A 21084-nucleotide genomic window follows, 5' to 3' on the forward strand; every position below is an offset into this window, starting at 1 on the left:
TAACGAACAAAGATTTCGTCCAATATTAAAATATATTTTACCACTTGGATGATGAATGTATATCGATTTATGCAAAAGAAACGATCAACTCAAGGCAAAAGAAGGAATAGGGTAGGAAGTAGACAGCTAGAGAGCTGTACAGCTGTCAGTTGTAAATAAATAAAATAAGTCGTATTATATGTAAACTAGCTTTTAGGGAGTATTTTAGTGTCGGGTTACGATTGTAATTATTTTTGTACATAGTATAAGAAACGTCAAGTCCTACAATGACAAATAAATTCGAAGCGTGAGTCTTTTTGGTTTTTAACATGCTATCAACATATCTAATATTTTAACATTATCTAAAACCCGTTATCAGTATTCATTTGAAATTTTACTTCGTCCTAGTAGTCATTTGTGATCCATATATTTTTCAGCCTTAAGAATAGTGATGACAGTGGGGAAGATGAGCATGGGTCTAAAGACATTAAAAGTGCTGATTTGATATCTTCAGTATGTAACTTTCTTCTTTCTTTTTGTTTTAATTACCTTTTTTTGTTTTCATTAAACGTACACTTTGTTTTTGTTTTGTTTTTTACTACTTAGGTGCCTTTAGAAATACCACCAGGAGACCATAAGCTACAATACTGTTACTGGTTGTGGTATAGTCGCCGGTCTCCTGGTAAGCAATCTCTTCATTCTTTCGACCAGAATCTTAAACTGATAGGTACGTTTGGGTCTGTGGAACAGTTCTGGGCGATAAATAGTCATTTAGCTCGACCATCGGATCTTCAAAGTCACAGTGATTTTCATCTCTTCAAAGTTGGAATTAAACCAATGTGGGAGGTAAAAATTTTTATTTATTAAAATATTAATCTGTACTATTATTTCAGAAATTGTTAGTAAGATTGACTAATCAAAATTATGAACAAAAGATTCATTGATCCTTAAAACGTTTCAGTTATTATTAATGGCAACATGAAAGAACAGTTGCTTATTCATGTTGTGATAATGCTCATAAATCATTATAATTATGTTCCTGAAGTTATCTATATTGAACTTATCTGAGATGTTTCATTACTTATGTTCTATTATATTATTATAGAATAAATCATACTCAGCCTTTTCTATTTTTAAAGGTTTTAGAAAACATTCATAAACAATAGATTTAACACTTGCATTTGTTCTTTTGGCTTATTAAATCATATGGCTTATAAATCATATGTATCTAATTCATATTGGGTCTTAGTTACGTATTTATTTAATTTTCACATAAAATCTTTTTGGTTAAATTTAAACTGGTTCATATTGGGTGGTAATAAAGTAGATCAGAATATAATAAAATGTATATTACAGTTTTGTCTAGGAATTCAACAAAAAATATTAATATCTTTTACTCTACAGAAATTTCACTGCTGCTTTTTCTTCTATCATTTTAAAAAACTAGATTCATTGAGTATCAACCATAGAATTAGCCTTGTTAACTTATGTCTATCAAATTATTCTCTGGCATCTTTTATATGCATTAAATAATATTATTTCATAAAACCCCAATAATTAAAGAATATACAGTGGGGGGGGGATTATTTGCACATCCCGTTTATATAATGATTTAAAATATTAAAAACAATTGATTTGTGTTTACTCTATAGAAAGTATAATTAAAACCTGTTAAATTATAGTATACATTCATTCGAAAACTTTGATCATTATATAAATAGATTTAAAATTAACATAAAGACCAGGAATATAGTATATGCACACTTTTTTTGTTTGTACATAAATACAAAGGTTTATTATAATGGAATATGGAATTTTATTGAGAAGTAAAATAGTATAATTATCTACTATTTGAGTTTTTTTTTACCGCACCCGGACCATATTCCATTCATCTATACACACGGTCAATCAATAATCTTCCAAAGGTTTATTATAATTCTGTTAATTTCTATCAGTCTTCTAAAATATTATAATCATGTTAGATCTATATATATATATTTTTTTTTAACTGCCAATAAAGTGGTTCTATTGCACTTCAACGCATCTTTATTTTTCTACAGTAAGGTATGTGATTAAGAGATCTGAAGAATGAGGCTCAACTGCAAATAACTGGTGCAAAGGTTATTTCAGGAAACTAAATGAAAGAATTGAGATTTTTTTTAGTTGAGGTCAGGGCCTAATTAAGTAATCCAGAAATTTTGGAAAAATTTCACAGCTTCTTCTGTAGAACGCAATTCTCAAATGATCATTTTTTCTGACAAAAACTCACAAGAATTATCACAAATATAAATTAAAGGAAGCCCAGTAATAAGAAATAGCAAATTCAAAAATAAAATAATGAAAACAAAAGTTTTAAAAAGAAAATAAACAAGAAACCAAGTGGTTCTCATGATGGCCTCCAGAAATTCTGATTATTGACAGAATTCTTCACAAGTTGCTATTTTTGGAAGGAATTAGTTAGATTTATTGTTAGGAGTTTACTTAATTCCAATTTATTTATTACTTTGATGTATATTTGTTTACTTATGAGTATTTAAAAAATAAATTTTAGCTTTAGTATATTTTTCTGTTTCTTTTGAGTTTTAATTATTTTTGCCATTTATTAACTCTAAATAACCAATCAGATAATTTAATTTTTTGATGTACTATAATTAAAACTTGAGTTGCGGACCGCATAAACTAAATACTTCTTTGGTATCAATCAAGTTGAATAGCCTTCAGTACTGTACAAACCCCTTATTCAGGACAATGACACCAACAGGTCACAAAGGTTGCACACACACAAACTCTCAGACTAGACTGAGGACTAGCCCCATCATCAGACAGCAGACTCTATCCACTTTTCCGATTTCCAGTCGTATCCCTTTCCTCATTCTACTCTTTTAATGCATTTGAAAAAAATTAAAAGAGATCCCACCATTATTTTTATCTACCCCCATACATTAAACCATATACTCTCATGCCTTAGAAGGAAAAAAAATTAAGTTCAATAAAAAATAACCTTCCTTTTCTCAATGTTTATTATATCATAATGATGAGAAGATAGTTGACCATGGATAATATATATGAGGAGAAGATGATTGGGAGTGCGGTCAGAATATAAAGCAAATATATGTATATATAGTTGACCGTAAAAATTGATATATAGGAAGATGGTCAGGGTTGCGGTCAATAGTGAAACAAAAATAGTTTACAACTATTTATTTTCCAATGTTTCGCCCCACTTTGCAGGGCTTCATCAGGGCTAAAAAGATACAAAATGAAACTATGTTAAGATAAAATGATAGAAATAAAAATAAAAAGATACAATGAAAAGAATAAAAAACAAGTAACAAAGGCAAGAGTAAAAGTTTCATATAAAAATACGTAAAATATAAAGCTAAAAAAGTACAGGAGATTTATATAAAACAAAAACAATACGAGGAAAAAAAAAAAAAAAAAATCCTGACCATTTTCCTATATATAAAGCAAATAAGTTATTTAGACTTATTTGTGTTATATTCTGACTGCACCCCCAACCATCTTCTCCTCATATATATTTATTATATCTGTTGGATGTTTCTGACTTGTTTGTTCATTTTCAAGTCACTTCATATAAAAGCATACATGTAACTAAGTATAAATATCGGAAAATCTACTATTTTTTCATTATTTCATGTTTTTGATTAATTTCCTCTACATATGTATCTTATCTCAGGATGAAGCTAATCAAAGAGGAGGAAAATGGATAGTAAGACTGAGGAAGGGCTTGGCTTCCCGATGTTGGGAAAATCTCGTTTTAGCCATGCTGGGGGAGCAGTTTATGGTAGGACAGGAAATATGTGGTGCTGTGGTATCTATTAGGTTTCAGGTAATTTACTTACTTAAACTATTGAATTTATAAATTACAAAGAGTGTATTAAATATGTTATTCAATCTAAGTATATTTGCGCTACCCCCTTAATCAGAAATTAGTTATATTTTGAATTTCATTCGTACAACAGTAGATTATCATTATTTTCGTCCAAAATGTTTCAGGATTGTTGGCAGTTATTATCTCTTAAAATTCATTGTTAGTAAATATATTTTAAAAAATCAGGTGCAATGCCATCATAAAACTTTCACTTGGATCTACTTCGAGTTGAAATTAGTCCCCTGTCATTTTAGAGCAGATATTGTTTACTGTGGGAATACTTTACTTAATATTTGTAGCAAATGAGTTGGATGCTTTTCAGTCGGCAGATTGACTCACTCCAATTCCAGCAGTTTTCGGAAAATTTAATAATATTTCTTGTTGCAAAATTTTAATATGCAAAATCTTTCTTTTTATGTTTTAGTTCTCCCTTTGCTTATTTTTTTTTTATTCTCATTGATTTTTCAAACGCTAATTGGAATAAAAAAAAAAAAAATCAAGTAACAACCCCAAAACGACTTAAAACGCGAAGGAGGGGCCGTTGAAGTAGGACTGCCTGTATCAGGGAGGCTTATGCCCTTGTTTTAGAATAATATTTTTTTTCTTTTATTAATTAAATACCATTCTGATATTAATTTATTCTATTTCGTTTTCCTTAGGAGGACATTATTTGTGTTTGGAATAAGACAGCTTCTGACCAAGCGACTACAAGCCGGATCAGGGACACGATGAGGAGGGTTCTCAACCTCCCTCCGAATACAGTATTAGAATATAAAACACACAACGACAGTCTCAAGTATGAAAATATTTCTTTGTATATACCTTTAAAAATTAAACTAACAGAAAGCGTTATGAATGGGAGTTAGATTTTTCTATTGAGTGACCTTAAAGAATTGACATTAGTTTTTTAATATATATAAATAATTTTATCACCTACTATTTTGCATTATTAAAAAAAAAAAGATGCTTGATTTTATGTTTTCTTTATTCTTTATTCTAGATGATTTGTTTTTATTTTTCTTCCTATCATTAACCTTTTTTATTATTATTATTATTTTAGATATAACGATTTCTGTTTATGAAGTAGACATTGAATAAATTAACTTTTCTGTATCATGAGTAATTAATTAGTTGTTTATTTTATGCCTAATAATATATGATAAAATTTTGACGTGTCGTTAAATGGTTTAATTGTAGTCTCATAGTGTAGCCATGTGGAAGTTATACAAAATTATATTAACAAATTTACTAATATTCCTTACTCCTCTTTTGTTTACCTATTTCGGCTCAGTGTGACTTGGTTCCTATTAAATGTTTTTCCTAATTTGTTCCGCTTTTTTTTTTTTCTTTTTTTTTTTTAAATCAATGTTTGGAATATCTTTTAAATTCTGGAATTATTTAAATTTTGGGATTCATTATAAATTTTAAATTTAATTTCAAGACCCGTTATCACTACCGCTTGCAAGGTGCTATTTATAAATATAAGATTAGATTTTTCCAAAAATTGCTGAGATTTATAATATTATTCTCCAAGATAAAAGGAATCACTCAGCAATTTTATTCATATGTAGCTTTGAACAGAAAGTATTGTAAATAAGAAATAATTATAAGAAATATTTTTCTGTTATAGAGAAATAACAAAAATCAAAATTTGAACAAATCCCTTAGGTAGATGATCATTCGATGGAAGATGTTAAAATATCCACTCTGCTATGGGGTACTTTCCCTAAAGAAAGTAAGTGACTTGATCAAATCCCTTAACTGTTTAAGTGAAAAGAAGAAATAGTATTGTTTAGATATTAAATGTATTTATTTAGTAAACCATGCATTGCTTAGTACAAATATAACAATAGTCATTGAAACATAATTCATTAATATGAAACTAATCAACGAAAGATAATGGTGCTTAAGCTGATATTAAAAAAAAATTTAATTTGTAAATGATAATTTTAATTTATTTTTATTAAAGCACATTGTTGATTTGTGGCATCCCGAGTTACAAAGCATGTTTACTCATTTTTTCATTCATCGGGTTTGATCAAATCACTTACTTTCTTTAGGGAAATGATCCCAAACAGTTGTTATAATTACATCTTCTGTAAATCGATGATCTACCTTAGGGATTTAACTAAAGTTCCATCTTCATAATTTCTCCATGACATATAGACTGTCAAGACTAGATAAGTAAAGGTTGAAGAGAGGTTAATATGATATAAGAGTTGTCGAAATTTTTAAGATATGGAATTTTTTCGAGCTTACTGAAAATCAATTTTGAGTTTTCTATGAAGTAGGTATAAGAATCAAAAATGTTTAATAGATATTGTTGCTTTATTACATTTCAAAAGTGCCTGAAACTCACCAATTTCTAATGTAAACAATGATGTTATGATTTTTTATCGTTAAAAGAAAGGGCATGGGTAGTGTCGATATAATCAAAACTAGGCATCAGCTTACCAAGAAATGAGATTTGCAGAAACTTCGAGTTACAGCGTCTCCGGACTCTTTGAATTTAACTTAGAAAATAAAAAAATTTGTCTTATTGTAACATTCATTTCGAATTAAGGATTTTAATTTTATCTATAAATGCTTCGGAGAACTAGTTTGAATTAGAAATATTGAATGATTGGAGAAGTTTGTCGGGGGATGTGGTTAGCAAAGAACAACATAAATAAACTAAACAATATTTATCTATTTTATGCCGACGTTTCGACCTAAGTTTCAGGTCTTCATCAGGGCTATAGAACAAAAGAGATTACACCAGCATTTAGAGAAACATAAAATTGAAAAGGAATAGTATACAAACAAATTTGGAACTATGCAAAATATTTGATTGAATCATAAATGATAAAAAATTGATTACTGATTATTGAATAGTAAAAGAATTGATTTATAATCGTGGAATTAGATGGTAGTAGATTGAAAACAGTGAAAGATGAAATATAATATCATGTAGGTAAGAAGACATGTATAATATAAGATATGCAAGTAATGTCTAAAAAACTGAAAAAAAAAAAAAATAAATAACTAAATTGAATCCACAAATTGAACAATATGACAGAAAATGAAATATAGTGAGTGATTTATATCTGCAGTGTGAGTATTAACTTATGTACCTATATCTAAAAATATAAATATATATATGTGTGTGTATGTATGTATATATAATATAATAGAAAAAGGTAGAATATGGAGAATGGGAAGTGAATAATATAAGAAATATGAGAACAAGGAAGGAGACTCACGTTATGGCATAGAAAGTTGGCCTAAAACTGATTGATTTTTTGATTTTATTTTGTATAATTCCAAATTTGTTTGTATACTATTCCTTTTCAATTTTATGTTTCTCTAAATGTTGTTGTTATCTCTTTTGTTCTATAGCCCTGATGAAGACCTGAAACTCAGGTCGAAATGGCATAAAATGAATAAATATTGTTTTGTTTATTTATGTTGTTCTTTGCTGACTGCACCCCCCCCCCCCCGACAAACTTCTCCAATCATTAATCTATGGTCAACTATTTACACCTCATTAGAAATATTGAATTTTGTGACTTACCGATTTTCTGGTATAAACTTTCGACTAATTTTGTCAGATTAGATTTATAAAATTTTTGTTTATTTTATAAATTTGAGTTTTGAAATAAAACAATTCTGATTATTTTAATTAATCGATGCTTTTCCGTAATTGTTGTCGTTTACAAATTTTTGATTTTATTTTTATATCTTTATGGCATGTATACTTGCTTTCATAAATCTTCTCAAATGAACTTCAATGTGAATCAAAGTTTTAAGTAACTAATTTAAAACAACGAGATGTAATAAACCATAGTAAAAAATGTATATTAAGATTAAGATATTTACTTTCTGAAAGTTTGTTATATTTTTCATTTGATAATAATGTTATCCTAAAAGTATTAATGTATCAAAAATAAGATATATGTTAAAATAAATATAAACTATAATAGAAAAAGAAATAAAAAATATTTTTTTATCTATAATTTTTTTCTCTGGGCCATTAACTTCTCATTAGATGTCAAGTATTCTTTTTATTTTATTTTTATGTTTTTTAAAAATATTTTTCTTTATGTATAATATTTTTGTGTGTATAATATTATCTATTTTCTTTTGTAAAAAGATGATAAAGAAAAGGAATTGGGTTGCTTCACTTTTTCTAGGTTGAGGGAAGGGATTTGTTTTGATTATGTTTTATTTCATATGTTCCATATTTCCATTCTTATATTGAACATGAAGAATTGTCTTTAACTAAAAATTTTCTGGTTGAAACTATTTCATGAGGCTTGAGTGACCAAGCTGTTAAGGTGTCACCTTAGTATTCTCAAGTAAGAAGTGTTACTGGTTAAGTTCTGGCCTTGGGAGGTTGAAATTGTTTTGATGTGGAACCGCCAAATAAGTGTCAACCTTCTTCATCTTGCTAAAGTATGTTCAATAACATACAGGACATTACCTCTTTGCCATAGTTAGAATAAATAAGAATGTTAATATTTCCTTAGAAGAGATAATTCCAATAATTTCTTTTTGTTTATTAATATTATCATTATTAGAATATGGTATTTAGAGTCTAAATACAATGGTATGAAACATTTGGTAATTTTTGATTGTATATTATAGCAGTGACGTGGTTTATATATCAACCAGTGTGCGTCTTTGGCCATTTGTGGAATGTAGTTTATATATATGATTCATTTTTCAATTATTTTTTCATTGTGTATATTGAATAATTTCACTTAATGCACTTTTTTATTACCTATGCACCTTTGACTAAACAATCAATCAACTATTATGTTTGGTTAGTTAAAATATAATTATAATAATGAAAAGTAAGAAAATAATTTATTAAAAAAAAATAATAAGTTAAATTCTCTAATTAAACTATAAAAAATATATATATTTAAAACTTTACTGATTATATTGTTTTCTCCTTAAAATCTATATATTATTGCTAAGAAGACAAAAAGCTATAAAATACTAATAAATAATATACTAATATAATTCTATAATAAATACTAAGATATGAAATCTTCCTTGGCATAAAAAATTTTTACTTTTTTTTTAATTTCTGAAGATAAATTGCAATGAGTTATTTGTAATAGAAAGAAAAACAAATAAATAGATGACATTACAACCTATTCTAAATTGAGTTGCCCTTCCAAAACTTATAGTTACCCAGATTTTTTTTATAGTAAGGAAAAAAACTTTTGTAGTTTATTTTTTGAACTGTTTGCTTGAAATGTGGCATTTTAATACAAAAGTTCATTCTGAATCTTCAATTCCATTTCATTTCTCTACTCTCCAGTTTCGGATGCCCAGAATGGACCATGCGTTATCTGCCTCACTGTCAGCCAACACAGTCTAGGTCTTTCAACTTGCCTCCATCCATTTTCTTGTTCATCTAGTATCTTCCTCGGCCATCCTGAGTATCTCTCTTCTAAAATTCCTCTTGAGTCGATAGAACCTATTTGATGCCATTACCTGGTAGTGGATTTCAGGATTAATGTTGTTTCTGGAGTTTCCATGAGATCCAAGATCGATAAATTCTTCTACTTTCTCAAAGGTGTCCTGACCAAAATAAACACCATGACTCCATGCATATACATGCAGCAATAGTGTGCGCATGCATGTATTTGTCTTTGTTTCCTTTATAACTAATCCCATTCTTGCAGTCTCTCTCTATAGGTTATAGTAGTCAAGAAAGGTATTCCTCTTCCCTTAAGTCCTCCTAATCACACCAACGTAGTCTGCAATAACTGGGATTATAGCTAACCAGTTAAATACTGTCCCACCCACCTGGATTTTGGATCTCCACACTGCACACTCCTGGCTGAAGTTGAAAAGAAGTCATGCCGGGCAGTTCCTCTGTCAAATGTGCTTCCTTGAAATCGTACACAACACTTTACCTCTTTCATTGTCTTCCGGACCAGGTATGCAAGTTTCGGTAATATCCCTAACTCTAGCATTTCATCATAGAGTTCCTCTGTTGGAACGCTATCATAGGCAGCTTTGAAATATATGAACAAGAGGTGGGTGCTCATCCTGAGTTACCTTGACTTCTCCTGTAAGATTTTGAGATATCTCTCAAACAGTATTCTTGAGATCTTGTCGGCAGTCGAAAGCAGAGAAATTTTACGATAGTTAAAGTATCATAGAACATCTTTCTTGAATATAGAACATATGGCCATTTCATGCCGTCCACTGGGCAATTCTTTTGTCATATGTTGAAAAGATTGTGTAGGAATCTCACCAGTTCTTCACACCTTGCTTGAACAGTTCTGCAGACAGGCTATTCGATTCTGGGGTTCCATTGTTATTTAACTAAGCTCAGTTGAATTTCATTTTCATCTGAAGGCTCAGATACTTCTCCAGGCATCTCCATACCAAGCCCTCCCTCTGTAACCACTCTCTAGCAAGGTGATTCTTCTATCTTTGCATGCACTCACTGGGGTTAAATGGTACCTGTTGGTCAGTTGGTAAAAGCCACTCATGTCATTGTACTGCCTGCTCTGCTCCAATGGAACCAGTAGTTGGCCATAGTACTATCACCACTTCTTATGCCTATGAAGTTTCTACTTAGTTTGTCTGTCCTATATTCTTATATTGAATTCTGAGTGTGCATTCTCTGGAACATTTGCCTATACATAATATTTTTGGAGTTGGTAACAGTTTGACACTCAGCGTCAAATAAGGGCGCACTCTTTGTGAATTCAGCATCACCCAAGATTTGGTTGTATAAATTAAATTCTCCTACTACTTACTGTGAAACCTAATAAGTTAAGTGAGTGACACATTAAATAATCAATTTTATCAAATAAAATGCAATCAATAGTTGTTCAGCACAATGATAGAAATTTTGGCCACTTATGACATGAAACCTATCATATAAGCTATTACCTATCACCATTGGTGGCTTTTACTTTGAGTTACTATTAATATTATGGCACTACAGGGTTCCTCCACCACAGCCAACCACTGTTGGCTCTCCACGATCTCTTGCTCTCTCTCTCCATATTTCAACATTCAACCACCATAGATCTTCCTCCATATCGATCTAGGGATGTCCTCCTTTTCGTTTTCCAATCAGTTTCCCATATAGCATCTTCTTGGGTACCATCCTTTCTACATGTCCTATATCCATCTTAATCAAATTCTTTTTACCAATACCAGGAAGTTCCATCAGTTCCTCATTCTTTCTTCTCCTAATCCCATTCTCTGAGACTCATCCTCATATCCTTCTCAATACCTTTCTCTCCCAGGAGTCTAGCATCCTTCCGCTTTTCTTGTCAAGGGCCATGACTAAATACAATAAAGTCTCCAGTTCTCATAAAAACCAAACAGAAACCAGAAATATCTATGTAGTCAATTTTTCGACCAGTATCCTGTAAAGGTTTAATTCCCAGGTAAACAGACAGAAATGAAAATTTTTGGCAGTCTCGGGACTGACTGACGGAAGTGAAACTTGTGGAAATGGAAATGATCCTGTGTTCCCTGTTTTAGTGTAAGATAGAAAATATTAGTTTCAGAAAAATAATAATAATTAAAATAGAATAGCTATTTCCTAAATCAGTTCTAGCTGGAAAATTTTGTATATTGTAGGAAAGTTTGAAATTACTGCAGGATTTTTAATCTCCTTTAACTCCCTACTCTCCTATTACATTGTAATAATTTTCCTGCTAGAAGTGACCAGCATTGCCCTCTCTCTACCACTTCTGTTTCACAGAATCAAGTTACTCCTATATATTTTTTTTTCTTGAGTTTTAGAGAATCGGTAAAGAAGTTTCATTTCAAAATACGACTACTCATGAGATTTAAAAAAAAATTTATTGTGACTCTTTTGTGTGAATTATACCTTTATTTATTCAAATATTCTATTTGGATCTCACAGTGGCCTAGTGTTTTATTTGTCATTGATGAATGTTATTCAATAAGAAAATCTGGAGTTGATTATTATTTTTTGTTTCTTAAATATCTTGGCATTGTTTACAATATTTTTTAAATTTCACATTTTGAACCCAAGTAACTTCTTTATGTTGTAGTATTTTTAAGGCCCTTATTTTTTTTATGATTTTGTTTACTATAATGTGCTTACAAATTGTGTATAATACATGTATTAAAATTAATTATTGCTTTAAAACTACACATGCAAATATGCACTTTTTCTCTCTCTCTCTCTCTCTCTCTCTCTTTCTCTCTCTCTCTTTGCTGTAGATGAATTACTCTTTCATCATCGGATTAGAAGATAAAGTTTACCACTTTATTTGCATTATTCTTTCCTCTTTCTTTCACAATTAGTTTGTCTTTCTTTTTTTTTAATTTAACGCTTATAATTATTTTTAAAAATTAAAATAACTTTTTTGTGATGTTTCTAGATCATTGAAAAACACATCGGACACGTCACACAATTCCGGATGATCTGAAATGAATGTGCCTACATTTTTCATATAGATTCTCAAAACAATACTGTCTCCAGATACCAAATACATATTTCAATAAAGATTGTTATATTTAAGTTTTGGCTTTGATTTTTTTATTTTTCTCACACATGCTATTCTTCATCTTAAAAAAAACAAAACATTATTATGCTATAATGTTTATAGCTTAACAGGTAAGAGAATAGGTTTTTGTTTTTAAAATCGTGTTTTGAGACACTGGAGGCACAAAGTAATGGTGATGGTTGTCTATAGTTTTGTGACGTGGTTCCTAATAATTTTGCTTATGGTTTTCCTGGCTGTTAAAAAAGTTTGTAGTATTAATGTTTATCCTAAGAGATGTTTGTTGAATTAGTCTAACCCCAGTTATTATCTAGTTCATTAAAAGTTCACTTGTTTGTAGCTTGACTAACAAGTTTAATAAAGTAATTATAAAAATTTCTCCATTTGGACTGATTATACAATGATTATATTCACCATAATAATTTATTGAATTAAACAATGCATGAAAATAATTTTAAATGGTACTTATGGTATTAGCCATGCTGAAACTTTTGCTTCATAACCTGATATAATATCTAATCTGGTTCATATCAATAACAATGGCTGTGTTAAACTAAAACTAACTAAAGTTTCAATTAAATTAATTTTATTTAAACATTTTGTTCAACCAAACTATATATCTGTTCTAATTCCTTTCTTCTTATGGCAGGTCTTAATCTGCACACTTCTATCTTTTTTTTTTTTTTTTTTCAACCAAATATACATATGTCATGGCCATCCTACCATACTTTTCTCATTTGTATAATATCATTGTTTTGAAAGTATTTTTAATATCACTACCATAGTGGGTAATTCTCAGATCTTAATCATTTAAAAAAAAAAGTCTCAAAAATGCCATTGGTTTAAAACTATACACATAAATAAACAAGGAAGGTTACTGTAGCATAGGTTACCTCTAACTTTCAGCATAGCTAATAAGTTAGTACCTTTTAAATTTTCATAGATTTTAATATTAATTTTTCAATGTAGAAGTTTGAGATACACAAACTTTTTTAAGAGAGTTTCTGTAGAGCATGTAATTCACTGTGCATGTTTTGATTGTTCTTTTACTATTTAATCCATTGATGTACTAACCTGTAATCTTCTAATTTTAGAGACAAATCAAGTTTCCGAAACACCGATATTTTCCCGCGGTAGCATAAGAGGCCGAAACGTAAGCGTAACAAGACAACTGACCGATAAGCAGTCATCAAGTTTCCGCTTCAACAAGAGCATGCCATTTTTTTTTTTAATTTCTTTTCAGCTGTTTTTTTGAATTGTGTTTGTTTGTTTTTATAAAATCACTGAATCTCTTTGAAACTCCATTGTATTACTATCCTGTTATGTTTTGAAGTGTGTAAGTAAACACCTTTGATTAGGTTGTAGGTAGACTGTTTTAATTTTAACTTATTAATTCAGGTTAATTATCGTAGACATTCCCAATAATCATTTTTATTAGCTTATATTAGGTAACAATATCTTTTGGTATCCAGCGCCTTATTCATTTCTATTTAAAAAAATCGATGATGAATTATTTTAATACATTAATAGGCTTCAATATTTAATTCTACATTTATATATTTGTCGTGCACATTAATAATTCAATCTTATCTTTAATTTTTTCTCTGTTTTATGGAACATAATTTATTAGAATATGTATTAATCTGGTTTTTATCAATACACTATAATTCATTATAATTTAATATACATTCCATTAATCTTCATATTATTAGATGATATATTTGAGGATAGACATCATCACGGAGCACAACACAAACTAAATTCAGAGCCTCTATATGAATCATCAATGCAATCTATAGTGCTAACTCAAATTTCCTTGTTAAATCTGCTTGATTAATACATTTAACTAAAATTATTATTTAATTTTGTTCATCTTTTGTGAATTTAGTTATTCACAGTGAGTGATGTTTTGATATTTAGACTGCTTCTAATTTTCAGTTTTGAATGCTACTGTTACCTAATTAAAAATGATTATTGAGACTGTTAATTAATATGAATTAATAATGTAAATACCTTTAGTAAAATTTATTTTGCTATTAAATTTATTAAAGTTCCCTTAACAGTTAATTTGTCAGATTTTTTTCTCCTATTATTCTTATTTTTGTAGTATTTATTTCCCAATGAATGACAGAATGATTGGCTAAAATATTGACGACGGTAAGAGCTTGAGTGTTAACTTCTGATGTGGTTTACGAGCATGTGATGAGTACAATCAGTAATCATAGTGTTCAGGTTATATATTTAACTGAAATAATAAATTAAGGAAGACTGTCCTAAGATTAAAAAAAACAAACTAAAAATAACTCGCCATGCTATATCTTGTACAAATATATTGTTAAGTGTAAATATGATGCAAAGATCTTTTTTTTAATTCATAATTTACATAAAGTTAGGGTTTAACATGGCAACTAAGTCAACTCATTTTTGCCCAGTTTTATTATAAATAATTATTAACATCGGCTTCGTCCATAAAACCAGTTACCAGTTCTTTCAATTTTTCAGTTATTAAGGGATCTGAATTTTTTTTTTTATCTCTTTGGATATTGTTCTCTATTGTATCAGGCAGGTTTAACAAAGCAGTTATCTTAAAATCATATTATATTTTGATTTCTTGGAATTTATTAGTATAAATGGTGATATAAATATCATTAGTAGTTGTATTCATATACAATATCATCATTGTTATGTTAAAAGAATGAATTAAAAAAAAAATTGAGTATTTCCTTATTTTTTAAAGCCATTATTAGTGATACTAATTATTTTAACTAAAAAACCATCACAAATGTTACAGGTTCTCAAAATACAAACATATTGTATGTTTTTTAACCAAAATAAATTTTTCAGACCTGGTAAAGTACAAATTATAATCTTATAATTGTTATATACAACCTTTTTAAATATCACTGATGGTATAAGTAGTTGTATTCAAATAAGTTTTTCTCATTTATTTTTTGATTACTTTAAAATGTTTTCTCAAATATAGATTAACTCATAAATCAGTAATGCTTTGCCTACCATCGAGTAGAAAACAGGCGTTTATTTATTATGACGTCTCGCTCTCATTTTATATGATTATGTCTCACGACAAAAATATTTTGAGCTTCTCATTCAGTTTTAATAAACCTAATTCCTTCCATCTTGTGAGGAGCTAAACAATCTCTATATTAGGTGACTGCTTTTGGTCGTAGCCTGTCCGAGGTTCATATTTATTGTTAATAATGGCTCAGAGAAGCTTAAGATTATAGATGTAAAACAGATTTTTACTACTTATTAAATATTGATACTTAAAACAAAATTAAATTAATGTAATAAAAGAAAACTAATAAAATTTGTCTAATTCATTATTTGTTCATTTTGTCATCATTTTTTTTTTTTCTTTCGTTTATCTTGTGTCACTGCATTTGGACAAATATTGATGAATCATTTCAAGTGAAATGAAATTAATTTTAGATTCTTGATTTCTCTTTTATAATTGAAGCATGAGAGGGTCGAGTGATCTTAGTGCTAAAAAAAATGGATTTAACTTAAAATTTAAAAAAAATTGAGAGGGAATGATGTGGTGTGCTCATACAGACTGCTACGAACTTGTTTCAACTGAACAGAGATACTTTTTGGAGTTAAATTTGTTGGAACGACATTGATAGAGGTACAAAATTATTTTTGTGTGAAAAACTCGTTTTTTCCCTCATATGTATTACTGTCACTCCTAAAACTGATGTTAGGATAAAATAAATACTTAAAACTGTAAATTTACTGAAAAAATTAGAACAAGGATGGAATTGTTTTCTTATATAGAGAAGGTTAATTTAATTACCAATGAAATAAAGTTGCTCAAATAAAATTATTTAATTTTTAGTAAGTTATAAAATTAAAGATAGATTTTGGCCATGAGTTGTTTATTTTTATTACTGCTTATAATGCTCCAGCTTTTTATGATGGTGATGTTATTAAATTGTTTTCCTTAAAGTATTTCTTTTTAATACCTTGGTTTATATTTTTTTTTAAGCAGAATTTTATTTTATCCTAGTAATCCATCCTAACTCGGTATTCATACCAACTTTTGCCTATCCTCACTGATTTTTTTGTTTAAACAATAGAAATTCATAATAATCTTTATACTTAATTATTTATATAGAACTTCAACTTCCACTCATATGTCTTTCGATTAAATATTTAAGCTTCTATGTTAATGTTTCATTTTTAAACCCAGGAAAATCTTTCAAACCTTAACGAATCAGAAGTAATTTTTATCATTTGACATTAATAATATATGTTAATAAGTTATTTGAAGAATATATTTAAAGAGTGATTTTTGGAAGGGGTTTCAGTTTAGAAATTGACAAATGAATTAGAATAATTATCAATTTAAATTAAGATTTATTTATTTTTCTTTTCTACTAAGTTCATGTTAGGGTTCATATTGAGTCCACAGAAAATTAAGTTCATAATTTATTCTTTAATCGTATTTAAAAAGAGAAAAAGAAAATATTTAAATCACTAATTTCAGCAGTATCTGCCTGCATTAAAAAAATAAATAACAGTAAAATTTAGATGTATATAATTATTAATTGTTTATATTTAACAATCTAGAACATCGGTCAGTCATCTATGACATATGGATCTTGTAAGTTACTCATTTGAAAATTTTAAGTGACCCATATGAGTTCTAGTAACAATGTATAACATAATAAATTAAAAACAAAATTTATTTAACAATATTTATCTGAACTTTGAGATAAACTTTTATACATGTAATGGTTAAACGTAAATAGATATTGCAGTATTTTTTTTGCTTTTAGAATCCGAATTCCTCCCCCCCCTTTTTTTCCCCTTAGATTCATGTCGTTGCCTAGTGATCCAAATTGTTTTCTTAAAAGTTATATTTTGATTAATTTGGCTCACAGTGAAAAACATGTTGCCGAGAACTGGTCTAATAAAGATATTCTATTAAATTTAATATTTTCTTATTTATATTTATTGATTAACTAAATCTACTTTAATTTAATTAACTAACATTTCTATACCTGAAAAATAATATTGTTCATATAATCATTGTACTGTTTTAAAAAATTTTGCATTTGATTCCATACTCTAGGCTGGTGTTCTTTTATACATTACTTAGATACTTGGTAAAAAACTTATTCAACACTTTTAAGTTATTAATAGATTGTTTTTACAAAGAATTTAAGTTTACTCCATTTTTTTTTTTTAAACCTCCTCTTCAGCCTGATCTATTAATACGAACTTAGCTGATACAGTAGAGAACATTACAAGGTGAATTTTTTTTTTCACTTTAATATAAAAATACTGTAAAATAAATTTTGTGTTTGACAAATTATTTATAGGAAATAAATATAAAATATAAAATAATATGATGTAATTTTATCAACAAAAATATTAATTGAAAGAAAAATGTGTTTTAGGCTCAAGTTTTCATTCTGAATACTATTGTTTTTACTTACGTTTATCATCTTCCTAGTCTTAAATAATTAATAAACATTATTAATTAAATTTTGCTATTTGCCATGTTATTGAATAAAAAGTTTTTATTGTATTGGACAGAACTCCTGGGCTACTAAGGCTAGAAAAGCCATTAAAATTGGAAATTTTAAATCTTAAATTAAATTGAACTATGCGCCAGTATGCAGTATGCATTATTATTATAATATAGAGTGATTCCTACATTTAGTATTATCTTGAAAGGAGTGATATCAATGGGTCTGGGAAATGTACCTTTAAACTCCTTTAACAAATTATAAATATTTTTTTTTAAGTGATAAAACTCAAAATTATACTTAAAAAAAATTGTTTCTATTTTCATTGTAGCATATGAATTATTTTAAAATTATAATTTAAGATTTATTGTATATGTTAGTAATTTTGTAAATTACTGTATATTTTTTCATCCTACACATTTTCTTTTAGTTGTATGAAAGTATCAATAAAAAAATTAAAACAACACTTGTTTTATTGCAGCCTTGAATATGTTATTTATCCCATCAGAAATATTTGCATTAAAAAAAAAAAGCTATCTTTTATAATGTATTTTTAATCATCTTCGTTCTGTAGTAAGAAAAGGTCAACTAAGTTAAGGGTTCTGTTTCTGGAAGTAGGTAAGTACAATACCTTGGACTAACATTTAGTAGGAGAATGACATATGGTTCACATTTTAAGAAAAAAATATTTGTCTCTAAACCTCAAAATAGGTTAAGGAAAATCCCAAGGCAGTAAAATATAATATTGACATAACTGATTAAAGGTACTAATTTAATGAGAGAAGATCGCGATTTACAGATATTAAAAATAAAAATCAAAGAAAGGTAACGAGTATTGTAATATTGATGCAATGGAAATAAGAAATTTGGTCTCAACTGATACTTGACCTCTACCACTACTAGTCTTGATTGTTATTTTTTTATTGAATGGTGTAAAAATTTGCTGATCGTCAATGCCATTTATTTCTTATTTATGGCTATATTTGTTTATGATGTTATATTGGGGAGTGGGGTGGCTCAGTGGGTAAGGTACTATTAACTCCAAGGACCCAGATTTGAATCAGGCTGTAGCAGGTAATTGTTTCTCCTGTTACTGTAGCTGCGAGTCAACACTGTGGGTTTGGGGAGCCCTCCACCCAGCCTCATAAGGTCTCTTAATTGGGGATAAATCTGGCAGTTGAGCATAATCATGAACTAATCACCTCCCTGTATAATCGTTGTTCAAGAAACAGTACTTCCTTACAGTGTACTGAACCCCTGGCTGCTCATGGGTTATTGTAGTACAGATTTTCATTTTTGTTTGATGTTATATTTGTAACAGTAAATTATATGATTTTAAAAATTGAAATCTTAATTCTATTGTCTTATCATCACCCCTAAAGGTTGTTGATAAATCTGAATTTAATCTATAACTATTGAGGTGTAAGGTGAAAATAGGCATTCTTGAAAGATATGGCTAATCGTTAAATTGTTGTTACAATACTGACATTTCGGTGGCATTTGTTTTGTTATGATCTAGAAATAAGTGAGTCAGTATGGTATGTTTATGTTCTCTCTGTGATATTTTTGACTAGAGGCACCCCAGGGCTTGACCTGTTTTATAATTCTTAGTTTATACTTGGACTTTCATTCCATGTAGATTGCCATTTATCTTTAATTTCCTTTTCAAGGGGTTTGTTCATTTTTGGTGGACTTAGAATTGCTTTACCTCATCCTGGGAGACGATTTCTCTTGTAGTTCCATCAGCCAGTCATGATAGTGTCAAACACACATCTGAAACACTCTTCATTAACACCAGGCACAGGTGTTCCTAAATAAGATGAAAGTGAAGTCGATAATGTAAAAATCTAAGTTAATAACTTAAGTGTCCCAATATCATTGAATTTTATAGAAATACCAACAAATTTTCACTAATTTTAAAATTCAATAGAAATCCATAAATCATTTAACCAAAAATTGTGTTATTTAATTTTTTTGTCTACTTTGATTCGTAAGCCCTGCAACATGGAGCTAAGCATTAGCTCTCATTTAATAGTTTAATTACTAGTTGAGTTTTTGTTTTTTAACACACCCAGATTATCTTTCTTTTATCTTTTAAAAAATCTTTAAATTTTTAAGGGTCCTTTTATGTCATAAAACAAAGTAGGAGGATGCCTCTGATAAATTTTTAATGTTAGATTTTAAGGACCGTAGGGTTTGTATTATTTATCATATAAAACATACGGGAGATCAAAATGTCTATTAACCTGTATAGAATTTTTTTACTGCTTTAATTATGTCACTGTGATATCATGTGGCCATAGCAAGACTAACTTTAATGTAACACGTAACTTTATGTATTAATGAGGGTTCTTGCCAGTAACTCTGCCAGAGTCCTCCTGATGTAGACCTCAAATTCAGGTCGAAATGTTAGCATATTTTTTTTTTTTTTTTTTTTTTTTTTTTTTTTACCTCCTACAAATTTTTATTTATTAAATACATTTACAATATATAGTACTTACAAACTAAGGATTATATATACATTTATTTACAATTTTATCTTCCTTTGCCTTGTGGAATTATAAGATGACTTAGCATATTTAAATAAGTTTTAAGTTTTACATTTGTGTATCATTAATGACCGCACCCCCAACCATCTCATAACTTCAATGTAGATGGAATAATTCACTTCTCAAACCTCTAATATCTTCAACGATATACTCATCCCTAGATAGCAACTTTAATCTCTTACTGTCAAAAGCTATCTTTGAGTCAACTGTGGAAAATTCACTTCTTTTATAATTGAGAAGTATGCCCCAATAAGGAAGTGACAAGTAGGTAGATCCAATAGTTCCCACATTTTCTGCTTGTTAGCAGCACCTTCACTTGCCTTAGTGGTGTAAGGATTTACTTTACTAGTCCAATTAATCCAACAAGAAGTAACTAAAAATATGTTAACATTATAAGAAAAAACCAGGAAATCCAATGTTAATATTTTGTTTCATTACATTCTAAATCCACTGTTTTTGAAAAACTTACCCATCATTGTTGCAAATACTTCAAATCTAAGTATAAAGTATTCTTATATAAAAAGTAATTCATTGAACTAGATATTGCCTACACAACCAGCCGGAATGGCCCCTCCCCATTCTTTGTTAGCCCCTGGCTATATAGCCCCACATGTATAAACCGCCTTCAGCGGACCCAGCTTCCTCATCTTATAATGCCATAAGGCAAA

At 28.8% G+C, this 21084-nt stretch overlaps 1 protein-coding gene across 2 annotated transcripts; it reads left to right on the top strand.

Moving 5' to 3' along the window:
• Nucleotides 1–94: 94 nt before the first annotated feature.
• eIF4EHP (eukaryotic translation initiation factor 4E homologous protein) lies at nucleotides 95–18307 on the top strand. Of its 2 annotated transcripts, none has more exons than XM_014431880.3 (6): nucleotides 95–286; nucleotides 417–492; nucleotides 586–825; nucleotides 3677–3829; nucleotides 4531–4667; nucleotides 13467–18307. In XM_014431880.3, exons 1-6 carry the CDS (start codon nucleotides 267–269, stop codon nucleotides 13507–13509), a joined length of 669 nt encoding a protein of 222 aa, XP_014287366.1. In that variant the 5' UTR covers nucleotides 95–266; the 3' UTR covers nucleotides 13510–18307. The 2 variants fall into 2 exon arrangements, with proteins under 2 accessions (XP_014287366.1, XP_014287360.1); XM_014431874.3 differs by lacking the exon at nucleotides 13467–18307 and adding an exon at nucleotides 12250–12389 and having other exon boundaries at nucleotides 96–286.
• Nucleotides 18308–21084: the final 2777 nt, after the last annotated feature.

This window comes from Halyomorpha halys, unplaced genomic scaffold (assembly GCF_000696795.3).
Source record: "Halyomorpha halys isolate HHAL.00 unplaced genomic scaffold, Hhal_1.1 Scaffold40.1, whole genome shotgun sequence".
NCBI lineage: Eukaryota > Metazoa > Arthropoda > Insecta > Hemiptera > Pentatomidae > Halyomorpha > Halyomorpha halys.